Raw genomic sequence first — 23,696 nt, forward strand, 5'->3', positions numbered from 1 at the left:
AGCACCTATAAATCACTATTTATAAATATTGGAACCGTAAACAAAAAAACAAAACAGAATATACGACAGTATTATTTATTTCATCAAATTGGAGATTCAGACATCAAATCTTGAGTATAAGTACTTAACTAATATTATTATCAATACAATGGTCATATTCTTTTCAATAGTTATTACAATAAAGTTTAAAAATTCAAGTTCATCTCAAATTACTTACATTACAAGTAGTAGGTATAATCAAAAAGTCCTAAATGTATTTTATCAACAACAATGGAGCGGAACAAGTTGTCCTGAGTAAATATTCAAGATAGTTATATAACTTTTTTGAAAATGGCTAATATTAATGAATGTTTATTCAATGTAACTTAACGTTTTACATACTATTGGACCAGATTTAATGCTACACACAAAAATCTGAGTTCTTAATACTAACCAAAATTAGCAATTTCTAACACTATTACATTAATTAATTGGTCACTGACCGCATAACAAACATACCCAAAAAAAGACATAAAACTAACATAGTCATATAAAATTATAGACGAGAGAAGTGGTAATATGTACCTACTGAAGGCTAAATTAGACCGATCACTTCGTTTACAAAATAAAATACGTAGGTACCAGAGAGCGTAGAGTATTACGAGTAGGTACACAATAATATTTCCAGTATCTAATATGAGCAAGTATAACTGCCTGTACCTGGAAAGTCTCAATTACGCTTTTTTAGATCTTTTTGACTTGGTTAGTATGACGTTTTAGGGAATTACTTCCCTAACATATGTGTAGTAGCCTAGATTTTAACCTGATATTTAAGCTATGTTACTGCCAAGTTTCATTAAATTTTATCCAGTACTTTTATCGTGAAAGAGTTACAAACACCCACACGTGTATTCATTCTTACCTCTCGCAAGCTTAATTTTCTTTTACAAATGAAGTAACCTACAGCGCTTCGCGCAAAATTTATTACGATCAGTCAGCCAAACTCGAAAACATTTTATTTCTAAATACTTAAACCTTGCCCTATAAAGAACTAATTCACTTCGTGAATATTTTTAATATCTCAGAATAGACTTTGGCAGTCAAATACTTTTTTCAAAAAATATAGACTAGAGACCCCTGTAATACCCGCTTAATTTTACATTGATAGAATACATACCTAAAGGCAGAATTCCGTGGGTCGCGGCTTACGCAGCCGCGCGCGGCTAACGACAGTCGTCGGCCGCGCGCGACAATAGTCAACCTATGAAAATGTATGGCACCGTTGCCGAGGTCCGCGACAGTCGCGCGCGGCCGACGAATTTCGTAAGCCGCGCGCGGCATTGTCTTGAAATTAGTAGATTTTGTTCGTCCGTTCCCTCTAGTCGAAGTGCTAATTGATATCCTTGAAGAAGAAGAGGATGACGTATTGCTGTGGCTGTATTAAGAAAATAGATTACCAATCGACCCTATTTTTTAAAAGTAGAAATGATGAAGGATACTACCCAATACTGATTCAAAAGCATTTGAATTGTAATGGAAACCGAAAGGAAGTTTTACCGACTAAATAGAAAACAATTCAATTCTGGATTTACTAAGATTCTATAGCGCAAGACCATGTTGAGATGCGTACGGCCGCGCGCGGCTCACGAAATTCGTCGGCCGCGCGCGACTGTCGCTGGCCTCGGCAGCGGCGCCATACATTTTCATATGTTGACTATTGTCGCGCGCGGCCGACGACTGTCGTAAGCCGCGCGCGGCTGTCGTAGCCGCTATCCACGGAATTCTACCTTTACTAAACGCAAGAATAAATACATCTTACAAAAAGTAGAAGCTAAATAAAAGCTGGTCAAATCATGAATGCCACGCAAACATACTAATCTTCAGCAAACAATCATTAAAAAAAAAGATTAACACAAGAAACAAGATCATAGTCGTTTGTAGTTTAATGCGGCCAGGTCTCGGCTAAATACTGCCGCAGAGCTTTGTCCAACACAACCTGAAAAATAATGCAAATATTTTATTACATAAATTGATAGTTTTATAATAAATCATAAAATTCTGAAAATTACAAGTAGATGAATCCAGGGGCGCGATTCTACTAATTTTACTTAAGCGACATACGATTCACATCCGACTGAGATCCAATCACGACTCAATTACGATTGAAGCGTATGTGGCATTCCGCTATTTTTTTTCTTTTAAATAAACGTTTTTATCCTTTTCTGTGATTCAATAATGAATCATATTGTCTGCAAATTATTTACGATTGCAATATGATTCTAGAGCAAATGAAATGAAATTGTTTATTTTGCAAGTTGCCTTGCAAACTACCTTATAGACCAAATTGCAGACCAATCGCAAACCAATCAAATGTCATTGGAATACGATTGGTCTTATATTAGTAGCAGAATGCCCGCTGAGGTTAAAACTGCTATTGCGATTCAATTTATATTCAATTTTACATCATTAATTTAGCAGAATCGGGCCCCAGTTACTGGTTACTTACGTTTTGGATAATTAATAATTGTACCTTAATATCTTTGCATCCTTGTATAGCCGTGTTCAACACCTTTTCAAAATGATCCATGTGGACTCTGTGAGTCAAGTCCAGAACAGCGATTTTTCCTGTAATAAGAAAATAATAGATAAACCACTGTTATTTTTAGTAATCTTTTCGCCAAACTTTACGACCGTTCAAAAGTAGCGCCAGTTGCCGCGTAAGATCCGCCCTAGGTAACTGCGAATGGGTATGTTGTTTACATGAGCGACAAGTAGGTACCTACCAGGACTATTCGGAAGTTAGTCGCTAGCCGCCAAACTAAATGGCAAGAATTATCATAGAACTCGCACAGCTTAGCATTGATAATGTAATCTACAGATCCGCGCACAACGATTACATGATTAACTATCAGCTCCTATTTTCTAATGTTAAGATGTAAAAAAAACATTCATCATCAGCCTATCGCAGTCCACTGCTGGACATAGGCCTCAACAAGTGCACGCCACTGAGATCGATTTTCGGCTGCTCGCATCCAGCTCAAAAAAAACATTAAATTGATAGTATAAGTAAGTAGTGGTTGAAGGTTTACCCGTATCAGGCAAGCAGGCGACAGTCAACACAGCGCAGCCTGCAGCTTCTTCGCCTTTGTTGACGTCCACCAGAAGATGTTGCTTCTGGTCATCTGTGATCGCTATGGAAGCGGAGCACGCAGTCACGTACTCTCTCATGGGAATCCCGGCGTCAATGAGCGCGAGACAGGCCGCGTTTACACTCGCACAGAATGCATTGCCGTCATCCTACACAAGACATTACCAGACTATTATTGTTTTCATTAAGGTAACTGATATCTATGAATATGACTGAATACTTCAATATAAATCAGGCTTATCTCTCGCCGTTCAGGAATAAAATATGCGTGCGTGAAAGAAAGATTATGTTAAATTTTGGAAAAAAGCCCCTATACTACTCAATTTTATCCCACACACAACGATTGCATTTTTGAAAAGCCTCATGTCCTGCACAGAGAGCCAGTATAGCTTAAAAGGAAGCTGCTTACCTGTAACACTTCAACATACACATCAATCTGTGAGCGAGGATAGAGCTCTGATTTGAGGGTAGCCAAGAGAGCCTGCTTCAAGTTCATAGACATATTTTCCAGAACTTTTCGCTCATCTGCCGGATCACTTTTCCTCATGGCTGAAAGAGTTCGATAAACAGGTAATGTTGGACCACTTTTGAGGATACATTTGTAAGACACTCAAATAAATTGAAAAGTAAGTAGATAACGATATCATGCAAACAATGGTTTTGAAAGAAGCTGCAGCATCAATTGGTCTACAATTTTGATATGGAGCATACACTCACTTTTGCATGACAACTTAGAACAAAGATGGTTTCTTTGAAAATCTCTTTATATTATCAACAGCTTTAGAATATGCATACCTACATTTGATCCTCATTGTTAGAAGATTAATGAAAAAAAAGCAGGAGCCCTAAGATGTACCTGCTGAATACAACAATATAGCAAAAATATAGAAAAACATGAAGAACACTTATAAGGAATAGGTGTAGTTTCAACATAAGTATATTTCATGCATGATTTTGATAATTATATGTAAGTAATTTAAAATATTGTTTAATTATTTTCTACCAAAATCTACATTTTGGTATGTGCATTCAGCTGCCTTTAATTAAATACTTAAAAATGATTGTTTTCAATTTTGTTGGATCTACACTCATTTGGCCCATTATTAAAATGGCATCAACATGCAATGCCTCCAAACTATATTTTTAAGTTTTTCATCATTCACAGAAAATATTGAACAAAATAGACAGTAAAAGCGATACCAACTGTTGCACACACATTTCTCACAATGATGCACAGTCTGACAGCCATTACCATGGGAAAAGTTACTATAAAAGCAACCAGTTTCCAATCAATTGGTTTAAACAGCCTGATTGATCAAATCATTATAGATCTTTTTATTAGCCAAATATGGTTGGTTACCCCACCCCAATTTACAATCTTGTCTGCATCACTGTCAATGTAGAAAACTATTTCAATTGAATCCAATAGTCCTGTTCATGAATGAAGACTAAAATGTGCAGAAGCCACAGGATTTTTTTCCAGATAGTTTTTTTTTATGATTTTAAGGTAAAGAGCAAGTTCTTTTTTAAAAGGGATAAAGTGTGTGAATGGTTTGTACAGTTAATTGTGAGTACTAATTTGACTCGGGAACTGGGCAAGAACAAAATAATAAATAAAAATATTTATATAATTTGAAATGTTTGATCAATTAGACTACTACATCAGCAACACTGTTGCTTTTAGCAGCAATAATATATTCCTATTCAAAGACAGTATAATAATTATAAGTTAAACATATACAATAATTAGGGTTCTACTTGAGACTTGATTTTAAAACATTGCATTGTATGGCATAATTGTATTCACCTGTTGCAAATCTAGCAATGCTGATTTTGCAATTGAGTGCTACAGCATTTGGTAGCATTTTTGTTTTGGATGCCTGAAACAGGTTTAGGCAGATTCAACCTATGAAGAGCTATGAAGGGACATTGACCACAATACTTATTTTTTACATATACAATAAATTTTAAGGGCACCTTCAAATTAACCATGCAACAGCCGCTACTGTGCTCTTTTGTTTGGTAACCTTGTTGTTATGTATGGCAGTGGAAGCATGGCTCTCTCCAGATAGTTTGAAGGCAACCTAGGATAGTTTAAATTTGTGTAGTAGTTAGTAACTCTGTTGTTCTGCATTGTTAGAAAAATATGTCCAAAATAACTTGATGAGACAGTACGATTGGTTAGTAGTAGTTAGTAGTAGTAGTTAGTACACAGTAGTCAATGGTTTTCCTGCTACTGGCACACCCAATCAAAGTTTAGAGCTGATGTGTTATTTAAGATTTTAGACGAAGTTACTTGAGGCTTGTTAAGTAAGTGAAATAAAAAAACCAGGAAGGTACTTATTTCTTGGTTCAACATACTTGGTGGGGCCCATAAACAGCAACCAAAACCTTGGTACATCCTTGTTCCAAGTACACGCTCCCATCGGGCGTGGAGCTGGCGCCGAGCTTGCACCTTACTACGGCGAGCTCGTGAGGCCTGCGCCCATCGACGCGAAGGCCTTGCATGGATACCAATTCAGTGTGGACTAATGACAGTGCCATCTGCAGAATAGTATGCATTAACGTAAAAGATGACATATAAAAGATAAAAATAAACGCGTAAAAATGACCAAAATAAGTTAAATATTTCTAAAAATAGCAATGCGAAGACAGGGACACTTCATGCCTCGTTGGTCTAGTTTTTGCATTCCGCGACTGCTGTGGACGAGGTCTCGGTTTCGATTCCCGGGTCGGGCCGAAATAGCTTGGTGGGTTTTAAAACTTTCCCAAATCAGCCCGGAGTCTGAAAGTCGGTGCTTGATAAGCCCGTGCATCAGAGAAAACGTTATCCGAATTCCTGCACCTGGTTCTTTCTCCAGTCCTTACGGATGGGCTTGGCTATGAGAGTGAAGGAATGGGGAGTCCAACTGTCTAAAAATTTTTTTTTTTTGAGTGGCGTATAGGTATCTAGCAATACGGCCCAGGAGGCTACTTTGCTGAACCGAGCAAACCTGCCAAACTTATTATTAAAATTCCGGATTATAGTTAAGCCACCAGGGAATAACAAAGGAATAACCATTCAAACAGTATTGCACCTACCTACTACTTCTAATAGACCACCACCCTGTGGTAGATTGATAGAGAATGCACTTGTTGTACATTGTGTAAAAAAATTAAGTAAATAAGTGAATAAATAAAATAAATACAAAAGCACAGAAGATTTTAAAACTTATGAATAAGATGAAATAATATAACAGAATTATAGAGTTCGTAAGAGAAAGCGCAAAAAATATATCCAAATGTAACTTATTTATTTACATACCTTTGTGTTCACCGGATCTTTTTTATTTATATATTACGGAGGGCGGCGGCGCGGCGGATTGGCGCGTACTTGATAGTTGATCGATCGATATAATTACGCAGTTCCGTTCCGCGCAGGCTGGTCTTGTCCTCTATGGTCTTCCTATTTTTTAAAGAAGGAGTCCAACTTCCGGGTTCATAGTGCTGTGCTTTGCGTCTTTCCAGTCATACTTTTTAAATTATGTTTAAAAAGTATGACATCAAGTCAGTGAAAGTACCCGAATTTCATAGAAACCCAGTTGGTTAACGTCATAATTTTCGAATACGATAGTAAATATATATGGAATGTTTTCTCTTAATATCAAGTATCCCACATGATGACTGAATGACTCCACTCACTCATTCAGTAGTTGTCCTTATCCTTCTTCAGCAACGCTTGCCTTGCTATTTTATCATATTTTTGGCACTACGTCCCTCCGTCTCTTTTTGAGTCAATGTCGAGAGACATATGCAGTATTCAATATAAAGCGATCAATTACGTATTGTGCAAATTGTATTGCACAATGATTTTTAACTACCAAAATTATTGCACGTCTGGGGGCCGCCTTAAATTACCTATGCCGTTTGGTGGCGATGGCTTAAAAAGCTGGTACCCAAAATCGAAAAAATGTTGTGCAGATAGAGAATAATTAAAAAGTAAAGCAACCAGACTGCAATGCAATGTATTATAGTATTTTCTTAATTTTTTATGAAAATACTGAATTTTACGTCCATTTTTTGTTCATGTTATAACCCAAATCAACATTTGGGTTATGGAGTCACCGCCTTTTTCAACACACTCCGAGGCGCCTCCTATCAGCGAAGATAGTGGTCTTATAATTACAAGTGGTTCTTTTTCTAGTGATTCTGCCAGTGGATGGCATCACGTCGCATCCGAGGTGAGCTAATCATTAGAAATCTTAGCAGCATACGATATTTTAGTTGAATCTTAATTATAGTCTGTTAAATCCTCAGTACATAGTACATCGATTGCTTCATATGTTTATATAATGTAAATTATGTATTCCGTTGCGATGTTCATATAAATAGAATAAGTTTTTGTAAACAAAATGTTATAAATTTATCTGCGAGCCTTGTATTTATTTCTTGTCAACATAACGCTTTTACAAAGTTATTTAAAAAATTACTTTGCTCATATAAAGTACACAAATATTGCTTGCTTTCACAACATTATGATGGAAATTCAAAATAAGCCTTGGTCATAATAGACAACAACCTTTAATTTTCGTTATTTCGTGTTGCTTTTGCGAATTATTTGCTTATTTGTACTTTGGTTAATGTTTTGCTTTAGGTAATGATAATGTTTTCCTTGTTGTTTTCCTCAAGAGCATAAAATCATGAAATATTTCTTTATTTAAGGTCATTTCGATATGTTCAGTACTAGAGTAAAATATGGAGTAAGTCAAGTTCATTGATCTGATTCTGATCCATCAGCCTTGCATAAGACTTTTTTAAATTTTCAGTAAAATTTTTAGCAGATCTAGATAATTTTGTTACCAATTATTCAATTTGGTGCTGGTGCACACATTCCGGTGATTCCTTATTATTAACATAGGTCCAGTCTGTCAAGAGATGTAACTGGCATTCTGAGGGTGATAATCTGGTCTATTGTATCAACAAAGATAGCATTCAACTCAACCTGATTCTACATGAAACTTAGGTAGGTATGCAGAATGTTGCAAAAATACCTAAAAAACTAACAAAAACTCATTTATTATTGAAGTTCAGGTCTTCACTCTGTAATACCATGGATTAGGTAAACCACACATATGCAACATTTTACCTAACACAAATTACTGTTGTTTCCCACGGTTTCAGAAGCTCCTCAGTGTATATTTACAAGTATCTTGTACAATATACTCAAGGCATTTCTGTCCTTAATAATAACTGTGGTGAAAATTAACAAAAATGCAGTATGTATTCCAGATGTTATGAACACTAATTTTTCATTGACATCGCTATTTCACCAAAATTAAAAATTACATTTATAATGTTGTCATAATTGTAATAACAAATCTATTTATAGCGCCTCATAGCTACTCAGACCTCATCAAATAACTTGCCCCTATGAAAACAGCTACTTAACATCTTGTGTAGTGTGTCTACATGTTGATTTACATGAAGTCACTAATAGCAAATTTAACTAGTGCTATAATTATGTACATAATAACTGAATCCTTTTAAACTTTCTGTCTTCTGTTTACTGTGGCTAGATCGAACATGTATATGCTCTTTGATGCTCTTTGTGACAAAAAAATATTGTCTTGCGGACTCATATCTATCCGACAAAATCCACAGTAGACTGGAATGCTTACTGAGCTTATGTTCTATGTATATGAAAGTGACACATAAAAGTGTTCCCATATCTGGGGTTATATGAATAGCAACTTTGAATAAAAATTTACATTATGCAAACAGTCATAAGTAGGATACCACAGGGTATTGTTAACAAACAATCAAAAAATACATTTAATTTGAATTATTGTGTGAAACATTCATAAGCTGATTGTTGTGATTTTATTGATGTGTTAGCAGTTTTCAGTAAGAATCTTTCAAAGTCATTACCACATTCTTTGCTTAAGATAACAAAATAGGAAAATATTTTGAATGGATTTGAACCAGACATGCATATCTACGATAATGATTAATTTCAGAATCCCTTGACACAAGCCCGACATTTCTATTTAATAATAACGCTTTCGTTCGATAGGCCAAATGGCTTGTACCGATAGTTCCCTGTTTAGTCACATCAAGGGAATATTTCATTATATTGTCTTTGATGTAGGTACATAAAGCAATTATGTTATGAAGCAAGTTCGATTAACTCACTTAATCGATCGTCCTCTGCGCCTGTAAAATGAAACGTTAACGTGTTCTAGATTCTAGTGCGAAAGATATACGTAGCTACAGATAGCAATGACCTCGCTCGCTTTGGGCAGAACGAAAGGGAGTCTTGATGGAGTGTGAGAATTGGTGACTAAACCTCAATCTAATGTATAGGACCCATTTGCGATAATTGTCATTTGCGTTCTTGAATTTCAGTAACGGATAGAGATATCCTTACCGTTTAAGAGTGCTTTCGGCCACGGGCGCTTCAGTAGCTGCTATAGCGATAAAATTGCAACTTGATCATCTGTATGTGTAAAGGAAACAATTGAATTACAAAGCAATCGCAACCACATTAAAAATATATTTTTATTGCTTGCAAACTCAAAGCATGGCGAAGGTTATTGATATATCTATTTATAAGTTGACTGTGCGATAAATTAAGTTCTTTCACAAACTGAAAAACCTTCAAATGGGTTTCATAATGATACATTTTTCCTTATTGCTGAATGATGTTATATTTTATACCCCACTAATCATTTTGTCTTTTTCTAGCTACAAGAAAGTGACTTCGATGAAAAATCACTGTCGCTTTGTGAATCAACAGAGACATCGGAACGTATGTGTGGCGATTTTTTTAATACTGTAAAGAAAGGACCTGGCAAAGTTATCGTTACGACTATTGAGCCACCACCAGAATTTCAGGTATGTGGTTACTGTATGTCAGTACAACACAATCGCGGAGAGTTTACCGATGACTAAATATTTACGCATTATAATATACTCAATAATGCATTCAATACAATGAACATTGTACTGAAAACTGCATCAAAATAAATAAATAGAGCAGCTGTTATGATGGAGACATCTGGCTATCTCTGTTGCACTCTATCTAATAGTGGTGAAGCCATACATTAGTGAGTGCGACCTTGTTCCGTTTTTTGACAGTTTCCCCCTTCTACTGGTTTAAAAATGTTATATAGGTATTACTTAATTCACAACGGATAGAAGGAATATTTTATTATTGCAAGAAATTGAGTCGATTGCTTCTCTATAACTTGAAACTACGCTTGGCATCATTATTACACTTTGCCTACCTGCTACGTTCATATCACCTGGCTGGATCATTCGATTTAATGGAATTTGTACAAGTCGCAAACATCATATTAGTAACTCACCATTGTCATCATGATATTCTTTTTTAAACTGAGTGATCTTTATGAGCGAATATTATTTTATAATATGTTATTATAATCTAAACAATTTTTATATTACAGGATAGTCCCGCTTCGGAAAGCGTAGAAAAATGTGCGGCTGCATACGTGCCTCCGACCGTTGTTTTCACCTATGATGTTGCAGACAAAGTCAGAACATCTAACGTGGATGTAGCAATCACCACGAGACATATTTCTCCGATGTATCCAAGAAAACTTAAGCCTGAATCTCTATACGAACGTCGTCAATGTTTGAATCATAGGTTCGCGAGCCCAAGGCTTCTTCACTTGAGCCCCTGTCGAGTCAATCGGCCTTCTTCGAGAAACTCTCTATCGTCGCGGTTGTCCAGCAGTCACAACTCGCTTGTTACTCAGTTCCAAGCTGATGATTCGAGTTTCATCACCCAGGCTATTTCACACGACACGCTGTCTTCTAAACCCTCTGACATAACGGATATGTATAATGTTCCCTTCGATAGCGATATTTATGCAGTGCCCATTGATATGGTACGACCTAGTCAGAGCAACATAAGGAATAAAGGAAAGAAACCACCTAGGAACAACAAAAAGCGTGGCAAGGCCGTAACTCAGACCACGGTGTCTAATATCCCTGTTATTGATAAAAATCATAAAGCAAAGGAAAACAACAGACACAAGGAAGTGAAGACTAAAAGACATAGCTTGCCTAGTTCATCTTGTAAGAAAGCTACCGGCGATTCTGATACTGATTCTTTACATTTAACCTTACGTGAAATGAGGAAATATTTGCACACACTTTATTCTAGTTCAAGTGATTCAGAATGTAGAGCTACTATTAATAAAAAAAATAATCCCATAGTAAGTAATGTTGGGATTCATACAAAACATATTGCTAAAGATGCCAGTTCCACTGTATTTTTGAAAGAAAGTAACGAGATCACTAGAACTGTGGAAACCAATAATAACCACAGAAAAGCCAATAAGAATTCTTTCGGAATGAATGTTAAAAACAAGAAGCATAAAGAGAATATTCCGAAAGATATGATGGAGTTGGAAAAGAACGACAAAGCGGTTAAGAAAAGTATTACTAATCAGAGCCAGAAGGCTAAGATGTCGCCTGTGAGGATATTGTCGATTAATTTGAAGCAAAGCTTTTGTAATTTGTTTCGTTGGCGTCGTCAGCCCGTGCCGGAGAGCGCGGACGTGGAGAAGCTGTGTGACGGCAAGGAGGAGTCCCCGCCGGCGGCCGTGCGCCGCGCGCTGCCGCCGCTGCCGGCGCCGCCGCTCGCGCGCCAGGGACCGCGCCGCCCCGGCAATGACGAAGATACCGTCATGGATTTCGCTACCTCTATACAAAAAGTTAAAGATGTGAGTCATTCTTACACATTTACGGTAGTTTGTTACTCAAATAACATATTCTTAACTATTCATTTCAAATTACACGTCTTCAAAATTGAGTAGTAATAAGTATGTGAGACACACGCTATTCCTACTGTTAATGTCAGTTCATTATTACACGTTTTCTGTTTCAGTATGGCTGGTATTGGGGTCCGATATCGGTGGAAGCTGCTGAAAAGATCCTTTCGAATGAACCTGATGGCTCATTCATAGTGCGTGATAGCAGTGATGACCATTATATTTTCACTCTAACATTTAAGCTTAATGGTCTTAGACATGTAAGGATTGAACATGATCAGGGTAAGAATAACTGTCATTACGCTAACCATTTCTATGGATAATAAAATAACTCATCGTGTATCGAGTATGCATAATTTCCACGACTTTCACAAAAGACAATGAGAATCTCTTTATATGACTAGTTGACTACTAAACAGAGATTTTTTATTGAAAAACTTACTCTTCTTGTGGTTAAACAGCATAGACCAAGTTCTGTCCAAGGATCAATCTCTATTCTGTTATTAAAGCAACTTACGTATTAACAGAAGTTTAATATTCTACGTCAACTGGTGATAACAGGAAACTTATTCAAAGGCCACCTACTAACGACAATACCTAATATTCTTAAAATCATTACTAGGTCTATAGTAGAGAAAATTTTCCACAAAATGTTCCACAATACCTAAAACAAATTTACATCTTACAACGAAACACGGGGTGTCTTCACTAGGGAAACAGTCGTTAGTTGTATGCTAGATTTATATCTTACATTCTATGAATATAAAGATCCCATTAATCAATGTAAATGACTAAACAATTCCCCAAAAAGCGTAAATATAAGCGCATATAAAAACATCGTCTAGGCTACAATAATTTCTAAAGTGAGTTTGTATTAATTTCAGGTAATTTCTGTTTTGGTGGCTGCACCATGTTTAAAGCGCAGACTATAGTAGAATTCATAGAGAATGCGGTTGAGACGTCTCGAAGCGGCCGGTATTTGTTCTTCTTAAATCTACGACCGGTGCTTGGGCCAGTGAGAGTGCAGCTCTTGTATCCAGTTTCAAGGTTCAAACGCGTACAAAGTCTCCAGCATATGTGCAGGTTAGCTATAAATAAATTTTAGTTACTATATTGGTCTAGCTGGTGGTTTAACTTCGATTCTATAAATAGTTCAATATACATTTTCCGGGCGATGAAATTGATCGATCTGCTCCAAATTAATACCGTTGTTTACAAATTAACCTTTTGAGGAAAATAAACATTGTTCCTATTGTTTATGTAGATACAGTCTGTATAAAGGTTTACAATGTCTTCTACAGCATGACCTAATATTACTACGTAAACGTTATTAACAAGACAAATCACGATCCTCAGAAAACGGCCTTTTTGTTGATGGTTTTAGCAAAGATATAGATTTAGGTTTTTGTTATGAAAATTGATTTACCTTCCTCTGGCGATAGTTCAAAATATGAAGTATAAGATAGGTATAATATTTCAAAATAAGGTAGCTATTTCACTTTAAAATAAAAACTATTTATTTATATCAGTGATATTATGTTAAACATTAACCGTCTTACCACAAAAACTTTTAAACGTCAGTTTATGCCTTGTCTAAAAAAATGTCAAATTATGACGTTGACATATGGTTCATTTTGCAGCCAAAATTTTATTAGACAAGTGTAAAACAGGGTTTAAAGTTTTTGTAGTAAGGCCCTAAGTGTTTAACATAATATCTGTGTTAATTGGTTACATTACATATACATTGGATAAATATATTTGTTCTACTTCCAGGTTTGTGATATTAAAGTACGTGCGTCGTGACCTCATTAGCGATCTACCTCTGCCTCGGCGCCTCGTAGACTACCTGAGTGCTACCCACTACTACTCGGAACTACTCGCTGACATGTGAACGAAAATCTAAACACTATTCGTACAGAGTCCTCGTAAAAACGCGTGAATATAATCATGATTTCATCAACAAGGTACCCCATTGAATAATTTATGAATTTCTATAATGATCTTATTTATTTTATTTTCATATTCGTTTTTATTATTATTTTACAATCATATTTAATTTAATCCTCGTAATGAAGTGTCGTTATACAAATATCAGTGAATATGAATTGTATGACATTATGTAATGGACATGAGATTTGCAATTTATTGTAAGGAACTTTGATTCGTGTATTTCGATTTGCTATATTCCACATGATTTGGTTGACAAATGTGGTTGGTATTCCACGTTATTCCCTTTAATGTTTTTTTACTGATGTTATAAAAATAATTTGAAATTGACACTGTATTAAATTATTAATTTTTAGGCAATACTGTCCTTTACGTATACGGTCAGTGTTCGAAAAGTTCCTATGTGGCGATAATAATCCGGCAAGTTTAGAGATCGACTTTTGTCTAGACACATCACTCTTATTATTTCACATCATATTGAATATTCGGTCAATGTTTCGTCGTAATCTCAAACTCAAACAGCCCTGGCAAGGTGATGCCTAGAACTATCGAATTACGATATGACTTGCGAGATATACTTACGAAGAATCTAAATTACATGAGAGATCTAAGAGATATAAGGCGTATTGATAAATAGTTTTAAATCGATAATAAGATGAAATATGTACAGATAGTATCAAAGAGAAACAATTGTAAAGTCAGTTGCACATTCTTTCATTCACTTGGTTAGATGTTTCAGTATTTGCGACCGTCTGAGCTAGGATTGCTTGTGATAAACAAACTATGTAAATAAAACAGTTTCTGCTTGAAATGTCTGACTGGGTTTTAAACAAACCACTGTAACGTGTAAATGCAACTGCTATCATATGACAGGGGCGTGGTCCCGCCCCAATTTACCTTTTAAAGCCTCAAAGTTCATCCGACGATTTGGGAAGTGTTTTTCCGAAAATTCTCTTTTTTAAGGCATCGTTTAACTTCGAACGAAACCTGAACTTTTTCTTGACAAGGGTAAAAACCTATCTAATGGTTTACATTTTCAAGTGTATAATAACGAACGAGCGCTGTCAATTGAATTCAAGACATCAGCAAGTATGTTGTTCGTCAGTTTGGTTGCATATAGTGTGTGAAAAAAAAAATCATCAAGGTTGTTTAAAGAGGCCATTTTATAAACCTATAGAGAAAGTATTTTTTCGGATAAATTGTAGTAATTGTGGCACTAGCGAATAAAAATGACCAGCATGGCAGTGTCAGCACATTTGACAATTCGCTCATGTATTGCCTTTTTGTCACGGCAATTAATTAGCTTCCTTTTAATATTGCTGTCAGTAATAATTCAGCATACATGAAAATCTGTAGATTTATCTCTTTTGATCAAAGATGTAAGTGCCTCTGCCTTTTACAATAATTATTATAGAGCTGTAAAAATATTACTGTTCTTTATTTTTATATGGGACAGAATTATCACGACTGCAAATTAAAAAGCAATATAATGTCGCTTGTTACAGTTATTCTAAAGCATTATCCGAATAAATTTAAAATCTAGCCTAGGTGATTAAAATATGGACGAAGGTATATAAAAGAAAACAGAGACCTTTTTTGTACAATTCTAAAGCTAAATCAACTCAATGAAAGAGGTGTAGGTACACGAAAATGGCTAAACACAAATCCAATATTAGTGAACATTCTTATTTAACAGCTTATTACAAGTATATACCTATTAGTTAATCGTTTCATTCTTTGAAGCTTTGGCTGCCTTACTGCTGTTGCGCTTATTTCTCAGGTTTTAGACAGAAAGTATACAAAAATATTGTACTAAAAAACTTTGTAAATTACTGGTAAACACAATTATGTATCTATGTACTTACATTTATATGGAATCCGTAACTACTTTTGAATAATTGAAGAGTATTATACCCTTTTCGTCAAATTCTCAATTTGATATAAACACTTGCTTTATTATTTATGTTTGGACATAAATGTATTTTGCCACTTGTACCCTTTTCGTCAAATTCTCAATTTGATATAAACACTTGCTTTATTATTTATGTTTGGACATAAATGTATTTTGCCACTTGTACCCTTTTCGTCAAATTCTCAATTTGATATAAACACTTGCTTTACTGTTTATGTTTTGACACAAATGTATTTTGCCATTTGTACCCTTTTCGTCAAATTCTCAATTTGTTATAAACACTCGCTTTACTATTTTTGTTTGACACAAATGTATTTTGCCATTTGGTACTGTCTAGGACGACTAAGGACCCCCATTATGTATTGAAATCATAATTATTCTTGCCTGATTATCATTATTTTAAACTTCGTACTTTTACGTTTTTAACTTTCGCAATTAGAAATCATTCGATTTCTCGGTTAAATGAAATCAAATCAAAATTACATTAATGCGCGTTGAGAAAAAACAAAAGAGTTGCATACACATAACTTAATTATGAATTATTTAGGATCTTTTAATTAACATATCTTTTTTGGTTTAACCATGTTAAAGTTTTATTTTACTTATTTATTTTTAAGTAGTTAATTGTGTAAATAATATTAATTAAAATGAATTTAAAAAACTTATTATGTTCTTAAATACAATAATCCTGTATAAATTGTGTGTAAAAATTGGAATTAAGCATTAATTTTATAGTTTAGTTATTATTTAAAATGTGTTTATATCACCAAAGATGTTTATGAATATTGTGCATTGATGGAATTCTTGTAACATTACAATATCGTGTTACTCTTGAGTTATAGATCATGTGTGTTGACGGTTGATTATGGGCTTATTTAATTTAAATGGACTGGCTGTTCTGTATATTTAATCTGTGGCATTATGAACTGAGCCCCCCTGGAGTCCGGCAGAATCTACATCTAGTCAGACGCGTACTGATTACACTTGCGATTGCGATTACATTGATTAATTTATACAAAAATCTATAAAATATACTTAAATGTCTGTATTCAATTCAATTGTGCGTATCCATTTGTTTGGTCGTGAATATACTTTTGGTAAATCAGGTGATCGCCGTCAAATAATATAAACTTGTATGCCTTTTTATACCACCGTGACAATTATATATTCTAAGATTTAAATTAAGGTATTACAAATAAATAAACATATCACAAACTAATTGTTAAAAGTATTACTAACACATTAAATTGTAACTTGTAACGTAAATACTGTATGCCTGCATTATTATATGAATTAAAAATAATTGCGTATTCGTTTTCTGTTACATTAGAATTAGTAGAATGTACTATTCTGAATCGTAACCAATAAAATATTCAACTTAGCAACTAGTAATATACCAAGTACTCGTGTGTATTATTGTCTATTACTTGGTGAAAAACTGGCCTATAAATATTCTAAATTACGTAGGATTGCATTATTGATACTAACTTAAATAAGTTGATTGTCGCGACACACGAAACTGCCCCAACCAATATCGCCTGTCGATTCAAAATTCATTATTGAAAATATTGGTAAAAATTTAGTTTAGTTTGCATATTACATTTATATCTGTCATTTCATTTTACTTGTGTGTTTTAATGCTTTCGAAACATTTAAACCAATCAATATAACTATGTACACATATATGATATGGCTATGGCATATAAATAATATAATATAAGGTTGTCCGTTGCTTTCGAGGGAATTAGTTGCTTTCAAGGCAAATACCATAATGACACAAAATAAATCGAGAGATAATGTAAGCTATATTATCCGACTGTGTAATACTATAATAAAATTATTATCATTATGTTACAAAAATACACCAAGTGGTGCTGGGTTTGGCCCGAGCAATCCTTACCAAACATTCTATCGCAGAGTAAAATTATAGCTTTATATTTTCCGACGTATATTGTGTATATCAACGTAACGTTTACTATGGCTAAACTGTTCGCAATTGTACTCTGCGCAATAAAACAGTTTTTTGTTTGACGTCGCGATATGTGTGCATCGACCACTGTTTTCTAGTCGCCTATAGCTGGGGTTGGATTTCTGTAACCATGTTCAATCATTTTACTGTAAATCTAAAACACGGAGTGTATTTTTTCACGAATTTGGTTACATTACACCTATCAATTTGTAGCCCTACTGCCATATTACACTTATGACGGAAACTGAGGCTGCATCAACATCACTTATAATTTAGGACATTAAATAGCTCGGAGAAGAAACAAATATAAAACAATGAAGTATTTTTGAAATCTTATTATTTGTCCATAGAATGATGTTAGATGATTGGAGTGCTCCTTTCTACTGCCTCTATATAGCTCGGAATTATGCTAATCAAAGAATATATAAATACTAATTTGTGCTCAAATGTCATCGGTCGCAGCATTCCCATAATGTAATATGACATGGACCTAAAACGCAGAAGTACAAATAGAACTCTTGCCAGTGTAGCATAATAAACACAGAAGTTTTTTTACAAGTTAGCTTACACCTACACACTGACTTGTATGAATAATTCTTAACAATAATATTCTAAAATTAGTATTAGATGTAGTTCTATAGTTATCTGTATAATATAATCTATAGTTGTAGCTACTTACTATAGAATATACATTTACATGATTAAATATCCAGGGAGTTCCATAAGACGTGGGCCAACGGTTACTATGTATGTTCCGCGATACTTGAGGACTATTTCACCTTTGCATAGAATTTTACTAGATTCATTCTAAACTAAAACATCATTAGGTTCTTATCTGGGTGGTGTAAGCAACTAAGCATTTTATATGAGAATAGGATATTTGAACAGTCATGATAATTTTAATATTCACGTTTATGCTTATGTCAAAAAAATATTATTCAGTTAATATTTTTTGTTCGACATACGAAAAATATGCAAAAGAGCCGAATCTTTGCGGTCATGAAGGGTACTGCAGAATTTCCATAGTTCAAGGCGATGGGAAATGAGGTCTCCATTGTTCTGTGTCCATTGTCACGTCACGCTCGTGGTTCGCCCTGATAGAAAACTGACTGTGAATTTATTATAGAAAATAATTCTAATAAACCTGTATAAATTTGATGTAGCTGATAATCTTAATGCTGTAATAAATTAATGTTCTTGTGTAAATTAATTTTGAAATATATACCTAATATTAATGTAGTGGCTGACTGGCTGTGTCTAAAACGAGTAGGAACTTATATAATAATAAACGATGCAACAATCACAGTTGTAAGTGATACGAATTATTGAAATACTTATTTTGCTACTGTGGGAATATGTAGGTAGCCGTAATAAAGATAAAGCAAAAATAGGTCTTTAAAGTCATAATGTGTCAGACATGCTAGTACAAACCAACTAAAATAGAGATGAATAATTTTGGAGTTGCTAATGATCGCTTTCGTACAATGTAATGGAAACTATTTACATAGGTAGGTATTATACGTGCTTTGAAAATCGTGAAATATGTAACTCGTAGTCTTAAGGTATACGTACCTATAATTAATAGGGGACGCAAATGGAAACCCATTTGTGTGTTGTACTTATGTGAGCAATATAATCAATGACTGCTTACGAGCCAAGAGCTCATTTGTAACGTTCATATCATGATCGAGAGCGCTGTGCATGCCTGCATGTTTATTTTATTCACGTAGCCGTGTATAAGCTGAACTAATATAATAATGTCCATATGTGATTTATATAAGACTATATACATAGTTCATGATTGATTATTACATAACACAATAACATTTTAATTGGTAGATATCGAAAATAAAATGATGAAAAAAAATAAACCTGAGTGCATCACAAAATGTATCTAAGCAGAAGTAAACACCTAACCTAAATATATTTATTTATAAAACCTTCTCGTTCAGAAATATTAAAAATGTTCATAGGCAAGCGTTCGATAAATGGTTTGCGTTTCTGGCACTTGGGCATACGCCACTTTATATCGAAATTCATAGTAACCAAGATTGACTTCATATGACACTACCTAAATGTATCAATCTATCTAATCTAACAATATTCCTATGACAAATTAATATGGTCGTTGCAACTTTGCGTAACAGTATGTAGTATAAGTGTCGGGTGGCATTTCATTAACCAAACGTAAATTAGATAGTTTTATCATAGGCGTAAGTGTGCTCTTAGGATGCAGTTGTAATGTTATTCTTAGAACTGACAATGTACTACTTACTATTAATTACAGCGTGTTAACGACGCAACGACTGAATAGTGTTGTAATCCCTGGACTATTATAAAGCATGATGATAATTCTTCCGTCTGACTGAAAGTCTTAACATTATTACGCCTAAGCACAACATATTTCACTCCGCAAACATATGTATCAAATTACTTATTTAGAAGTGACATGTTTTATGCGGAAATCGGTGTTTTATATTAGATACATTTCTGCTATCAGCTAATTGCCACTGACTTGAGGAGCTATGCTTCAGGATAATTTTACATAATTCATGTTTTATTTATATAAATAAAAAATAAATTCAAATCGTTTCTTGATCACATTCCAAGAACCTTATTTAATGACAATGACTCAAACGTTACTTATCCACGACGGTGTGACAATCTCTGTTGAGGTAAAAAGGAATGACTATCTGATTTAATTGGTGATTTCGTCTTATTAGTGTTTTCTTTTAGTCTACATACGTAATTGGATATGATGAATTTTTAGCTTCTAAAATCGAATGGCCGTGAAGTTGCCCAACATTATCGATCTGCTTGCCCCTTTGGCTCTCCCCACGCGTATCGCGTCGGGAATCGATTGATTAAATAGCTATTTACGTAAGACTTAAACCAAAAAGTTTCCATAATTCGAGTTTAACTATAAAGGTATCGCCTACTTAAAGAAGTGCAGGTGATAGGAATTGTGTCAAAAACATGCTACATATGTAAAAGACAATTAACCGGTACAATTTTATGGCAGTGGGATGTATATTCGGTAAAAGCTAAATACAGAGAAACTACGGCTATATCGCAACTTAAATTCTCAGTACTTACCTATGTACTCTTGGAAGGTAAAACATTGCAACAAACAATGTAGAAATCATCCTCATGCATAGTATTAACAAATAATGAATGATTTGACTTACATCTACGTTGTACATTTTCTTCAGTAGTTTACATAGTTATAGATGCACCCGTAGGTTTATTTTTATTAGGTATGCTTTAAGGTTGAAATGATTATTTAATACTTACCTTTCGATTCAGTTAGCAAATATTGTGTCAGTTTTCCCGAGTTAGGCATCTACATAATGTGTTTTTGAAAGCAATTTGTAAACGGAAATAATAATAACCGTGTAGATATTGTCTTTTAATTTTTAGGTTTTTATTCCGGTACTGATTAAAAAACTTCTAAGTACTAACTTTTTGAAATAGTCCCATCTCTGTGATTTTCAAGTCTTATATGGAAACCAGAACTGGTGTTGAACTTAAATGAATTCGCCTTATCATCGGCTGTAGATATTTTTAAGTACTACTTATAATGAAGATAATTGGAGCTGTCCTTTATATAAACTATAGTTGTGGGTAATATTCGTCATGTACCTATAATTAATAAATGTATGGAAAAAGTAAGTACAAAATATGATGAATGAAAAATGTGTTTGGGTATTGTAAACCGTAGCTTTGCTAATTGTGTCAAGTAAATATACGGAGCATAATATTTTTTTAAAATGTTATAAGCAAGTAACATAATTATTACTTGATTGTGGACAACACACGGCAATAACACCGGTATTAGGTAGTAACTATTGATGTGACCTAAAATATAATCAAATTATCAACTAGAAATAAGTCTTATTGATAAAATAATATCGTGGCTGTGACTTAATACAAAAATGCCCGTTGTTTACTTGAAATATGAAATGTTCTAGACTATTTAGGGACTATTAAAAATATGTATACTTTGCTGTTCTTGGTCCCACATTCCATCCTACCATCCGTGAGGGCGGAAAAAATTACTAAGCCAATAGTCGCGGCAGTTTACATTTTACAAACACATTTTTTATCTCAAAATAACTAATTACGTAATGTGAACTACGATATAGAATTAAAATAGTAATTTATTCTTTATAGTTAATTGCTATTTATTCATTCATTTATACGTTGTAGTGAAAATGTAGAAAACCTGGGTGGATCGTAATCGTAATGTTAATCTCCTTGTATGCAGAGACAGCGAAATATGTAAAAAATAAACAAAATATAAAATGCTCAGTTGTGTACATGTTGTCCCATGTAAACCTACTGAGTACGATTTTACGAGATATTTCAGATTAACAGTGGTGCAGATCTATCTAATGTAGACAATAATCAATCACAGAGCAGATAGAGCCACGACTGTTTTTGTGTAGTTGACAGCTATCCGTTTTCAAGGGACGATAGCACTTTGTCCTGACTAACAACTGTTAACTGCACTTAAAAACTGTCGAAGTCGCAACAAAGCAACTTTACAGCGACTTCTGGTTCCGAGACCACTTTTTTCTGATCCTACGAGTACCTACATATTTTTTGGTGGGAAATTTTACTTAACCAAAGTGATTTTGGTTAAGGGAGGCCTATGTTCAGAAGTGGACGTCCTATGGCTGAGATGATGATGATGAAATTGATTTTAAAACTGCTACTTATTAATATACTACATAGTCACATGGGTCAAACTACACAACTGACGCTGTTCAGTGAATAAATCCATGTTTTAACCCCGACTCAAAAAGAGAGGTGATACAAGTTTGTTTGATAAATCATATATGGGTATGCTTTTGTGATGGGATTACTTACTACAGCTATAATATATAAGCATATTTAAAGTAAATATTCTGATAAAATAATACATTGTCTTTAAGTTTTGCAGAACTAGTTGGAACATAACTAACAGTTTACGCGTTTTCTTATAACAAACCTACTTGTTTATCTTTTTTGCCTAACTCATATTTCAACACGGAGTCGTCATACCTAATTAGCTCAACCTGTTTGAAACATTATGTTAACTTTGGTTGGGATATTATCATAATCACTGCGTACACGAAGTATATTTACAAAATATATAATTATATATAATCAATGTATATTCACGCTTGATTGAATGTAGCCCTGCCTACTGTACCCACATTGACATACACGCAGATCTAATGATCACGCTTCCAACTTAGAATAATACTGTGCTCGGTTTTAGGGTATAAACACCTTACTAAAGTCCTAATGTAATAATCCTATACTATACTGTTCTACGGAATCGTTAAGCATATACCTACTAATTTATTAGATGATGAATCATCATGCCTGTACATAACCTATTTTGTAATAATTTCCTTTATGTTATGATTTGATCACAGTTTATTGAGATTCCACTTATTTATGTTAGTCATCGTTAATGTGTGTTAACATCAATGTTTAATAAGTCAGATGTTCTAGTGTTTAATGGGCGGTTTAATTTTACTCATACATCAAACTATATACAACAACAGTAAGGGTAAAAGTAAAATACATAATTCAACTGTGATTTAACTTAATAATATAATAACTTGCGATACCACTTTTTGCGTACCGACTAGTGACGTTAAACACACATTATACGTTTCTTAATTTTAGATCTTTAGAGTTATTTCCAAAGCATAAAGTGTTTTAATAATGTTTAGCTTATTGTTCAATCAGTACTTATTTACTAACGTTGAATTAACTCAGTATTTGTTATATAAAATTATATATTACAGTTAATGTAACGCATGTAATGCACTTTTGTGTAACAACTGATATGTAAGTTAAGTTAGTTCATTCTGTTTTATAAAAATGGGACAAACAAATAAATAGGTTCCGATTGAAATGCATCGTTTTATTTATAGATAGCATTATTAGCCTAAAGGCCTAAACCCT

At 34.1% G+C, this 23,696-nt stretch overlaps 2 protein-coding genes across 3 annotated transcripts; one reads left to right on the forward strand and one right to left on the reverse strand.

Moving 5' to 3' along the window:
• Positions 1-1,744: 1,744 nt before the first annotated feature.
• LOC110374610 (exosome complex component RRP41) lies at positions 1,745-6,590 on the reverse strand. The gene is made up of 7 exons (XM_021332398.3): positions 6,432-6,590; positions 5,489-5,671; positions 4,935-5,007; positions 3,537-3,676; positions 3,069-3,276; positions 2,510-2,604; positions 1,745-1,975 (listed from the first exon to the last, which is right to left on the reverse strand). The coding sequence occupies exons 2-7, from the start codon at positions 5,669-5,671 to the stop codon at positions 1,922-1,924; spliced, it is 753 nt and encodes a 250-aa protein (XP_021188073.3). The 5' UTR covers positions 6,432-6,590; the 3' UTR covers positions 1,745-1,921.
• Positions 6,591-7,073: 483 nt separating this feature from the next.
• LOC110374577 (uncharacterized) lies at positions 7,074-23,646 on the forward strand. Of its 2 annotated transcripts, none has more exons than XM_021332331.3 (6): positions 7,074-7,347; positions 9,851-10,000; positions 10,573-11,856; positions 12,021-12,186; positions 12,789-12,987; positions 13,678-23,646. In XM_021332331.3, the coding sequence occupies exons 1-6, from the start codon at positions 7,222-7,224 to the stop codon at positions 13,793-13,795; spliced, it is 2,043 nt and encodes a 680-aa protein (XP_021188006.3). In that variant the 5' UTR covers positions 7,074-7,221; the 3' UTR covers positions 13,796-23,646. The 2 variants fall into 2 exon arrangements, with proteins under 2 accessions (XP_021188006.3, XP_063890970.1); XM_064034900.1 differs by lacking the exon at positions 7,074-7,347 and adding an exon at positions 8,037-8,129.
• Positions 23,647-23,696: the final 50 nt, after the last annotated feature.

Source organism: Helicoverpa armigera, chromosome 1 (assembly GCF_030705265.1).
Source record: "Helicoverpa armigera isolate CAAS_96S chromosome 1, ASM3070526v1, whole genome shotgun sequence".
Lineage (NCBI taxonomy): Eukaryota > Metazoa > Arthropoda > Insecta > Lepidoptera > Noctuidae > Helicoverpa > Helicoverpa armigera.

Coding starts and splice junctions, on each gene's coding strand:
- LOC110374610 (XM_021332398.3), bottom strand. CDS start 5,671: ATGGCACTGTCATTAGTCCACACTGAATTGGTATCCATGCAAGGCCTT. Junction 5,008..5,488: donor CTGTTTATGGGCCCCACCAA/GTATGTTGAACC, acceptor AACCTGTTTCAG/GCATCCAAAACAAAAATGCT. Junction 2,605..3,068: donor CGCCTGCTTGCCTGATACGG/GTAAACCTTCAA, acceptor TTCTTATTACAG/GAAAAATCGCTGTTCTGGAC.
- LOC110374577 (XM_021332331.3), top strand. CDS start 7,222: ATGGAGTCACCGCCTTTTTCAACACACTCCGAGGCGCCTCCTATCAGC. Junction 11,857..12,020: donor CTATACAAAAAGTTAAAGAT/GTGAGTCATTCT, acceptor TTTCTGTTTCAG/TATGGCTGGTATTGGGGTCC. Junction 12,988..13,677: donor AGTCTCCAGCATATGTGCAG/GTTAGCTATAAA, acceptor TTCTACTTCCAG/GTTTGTGATATTAAAGTACG.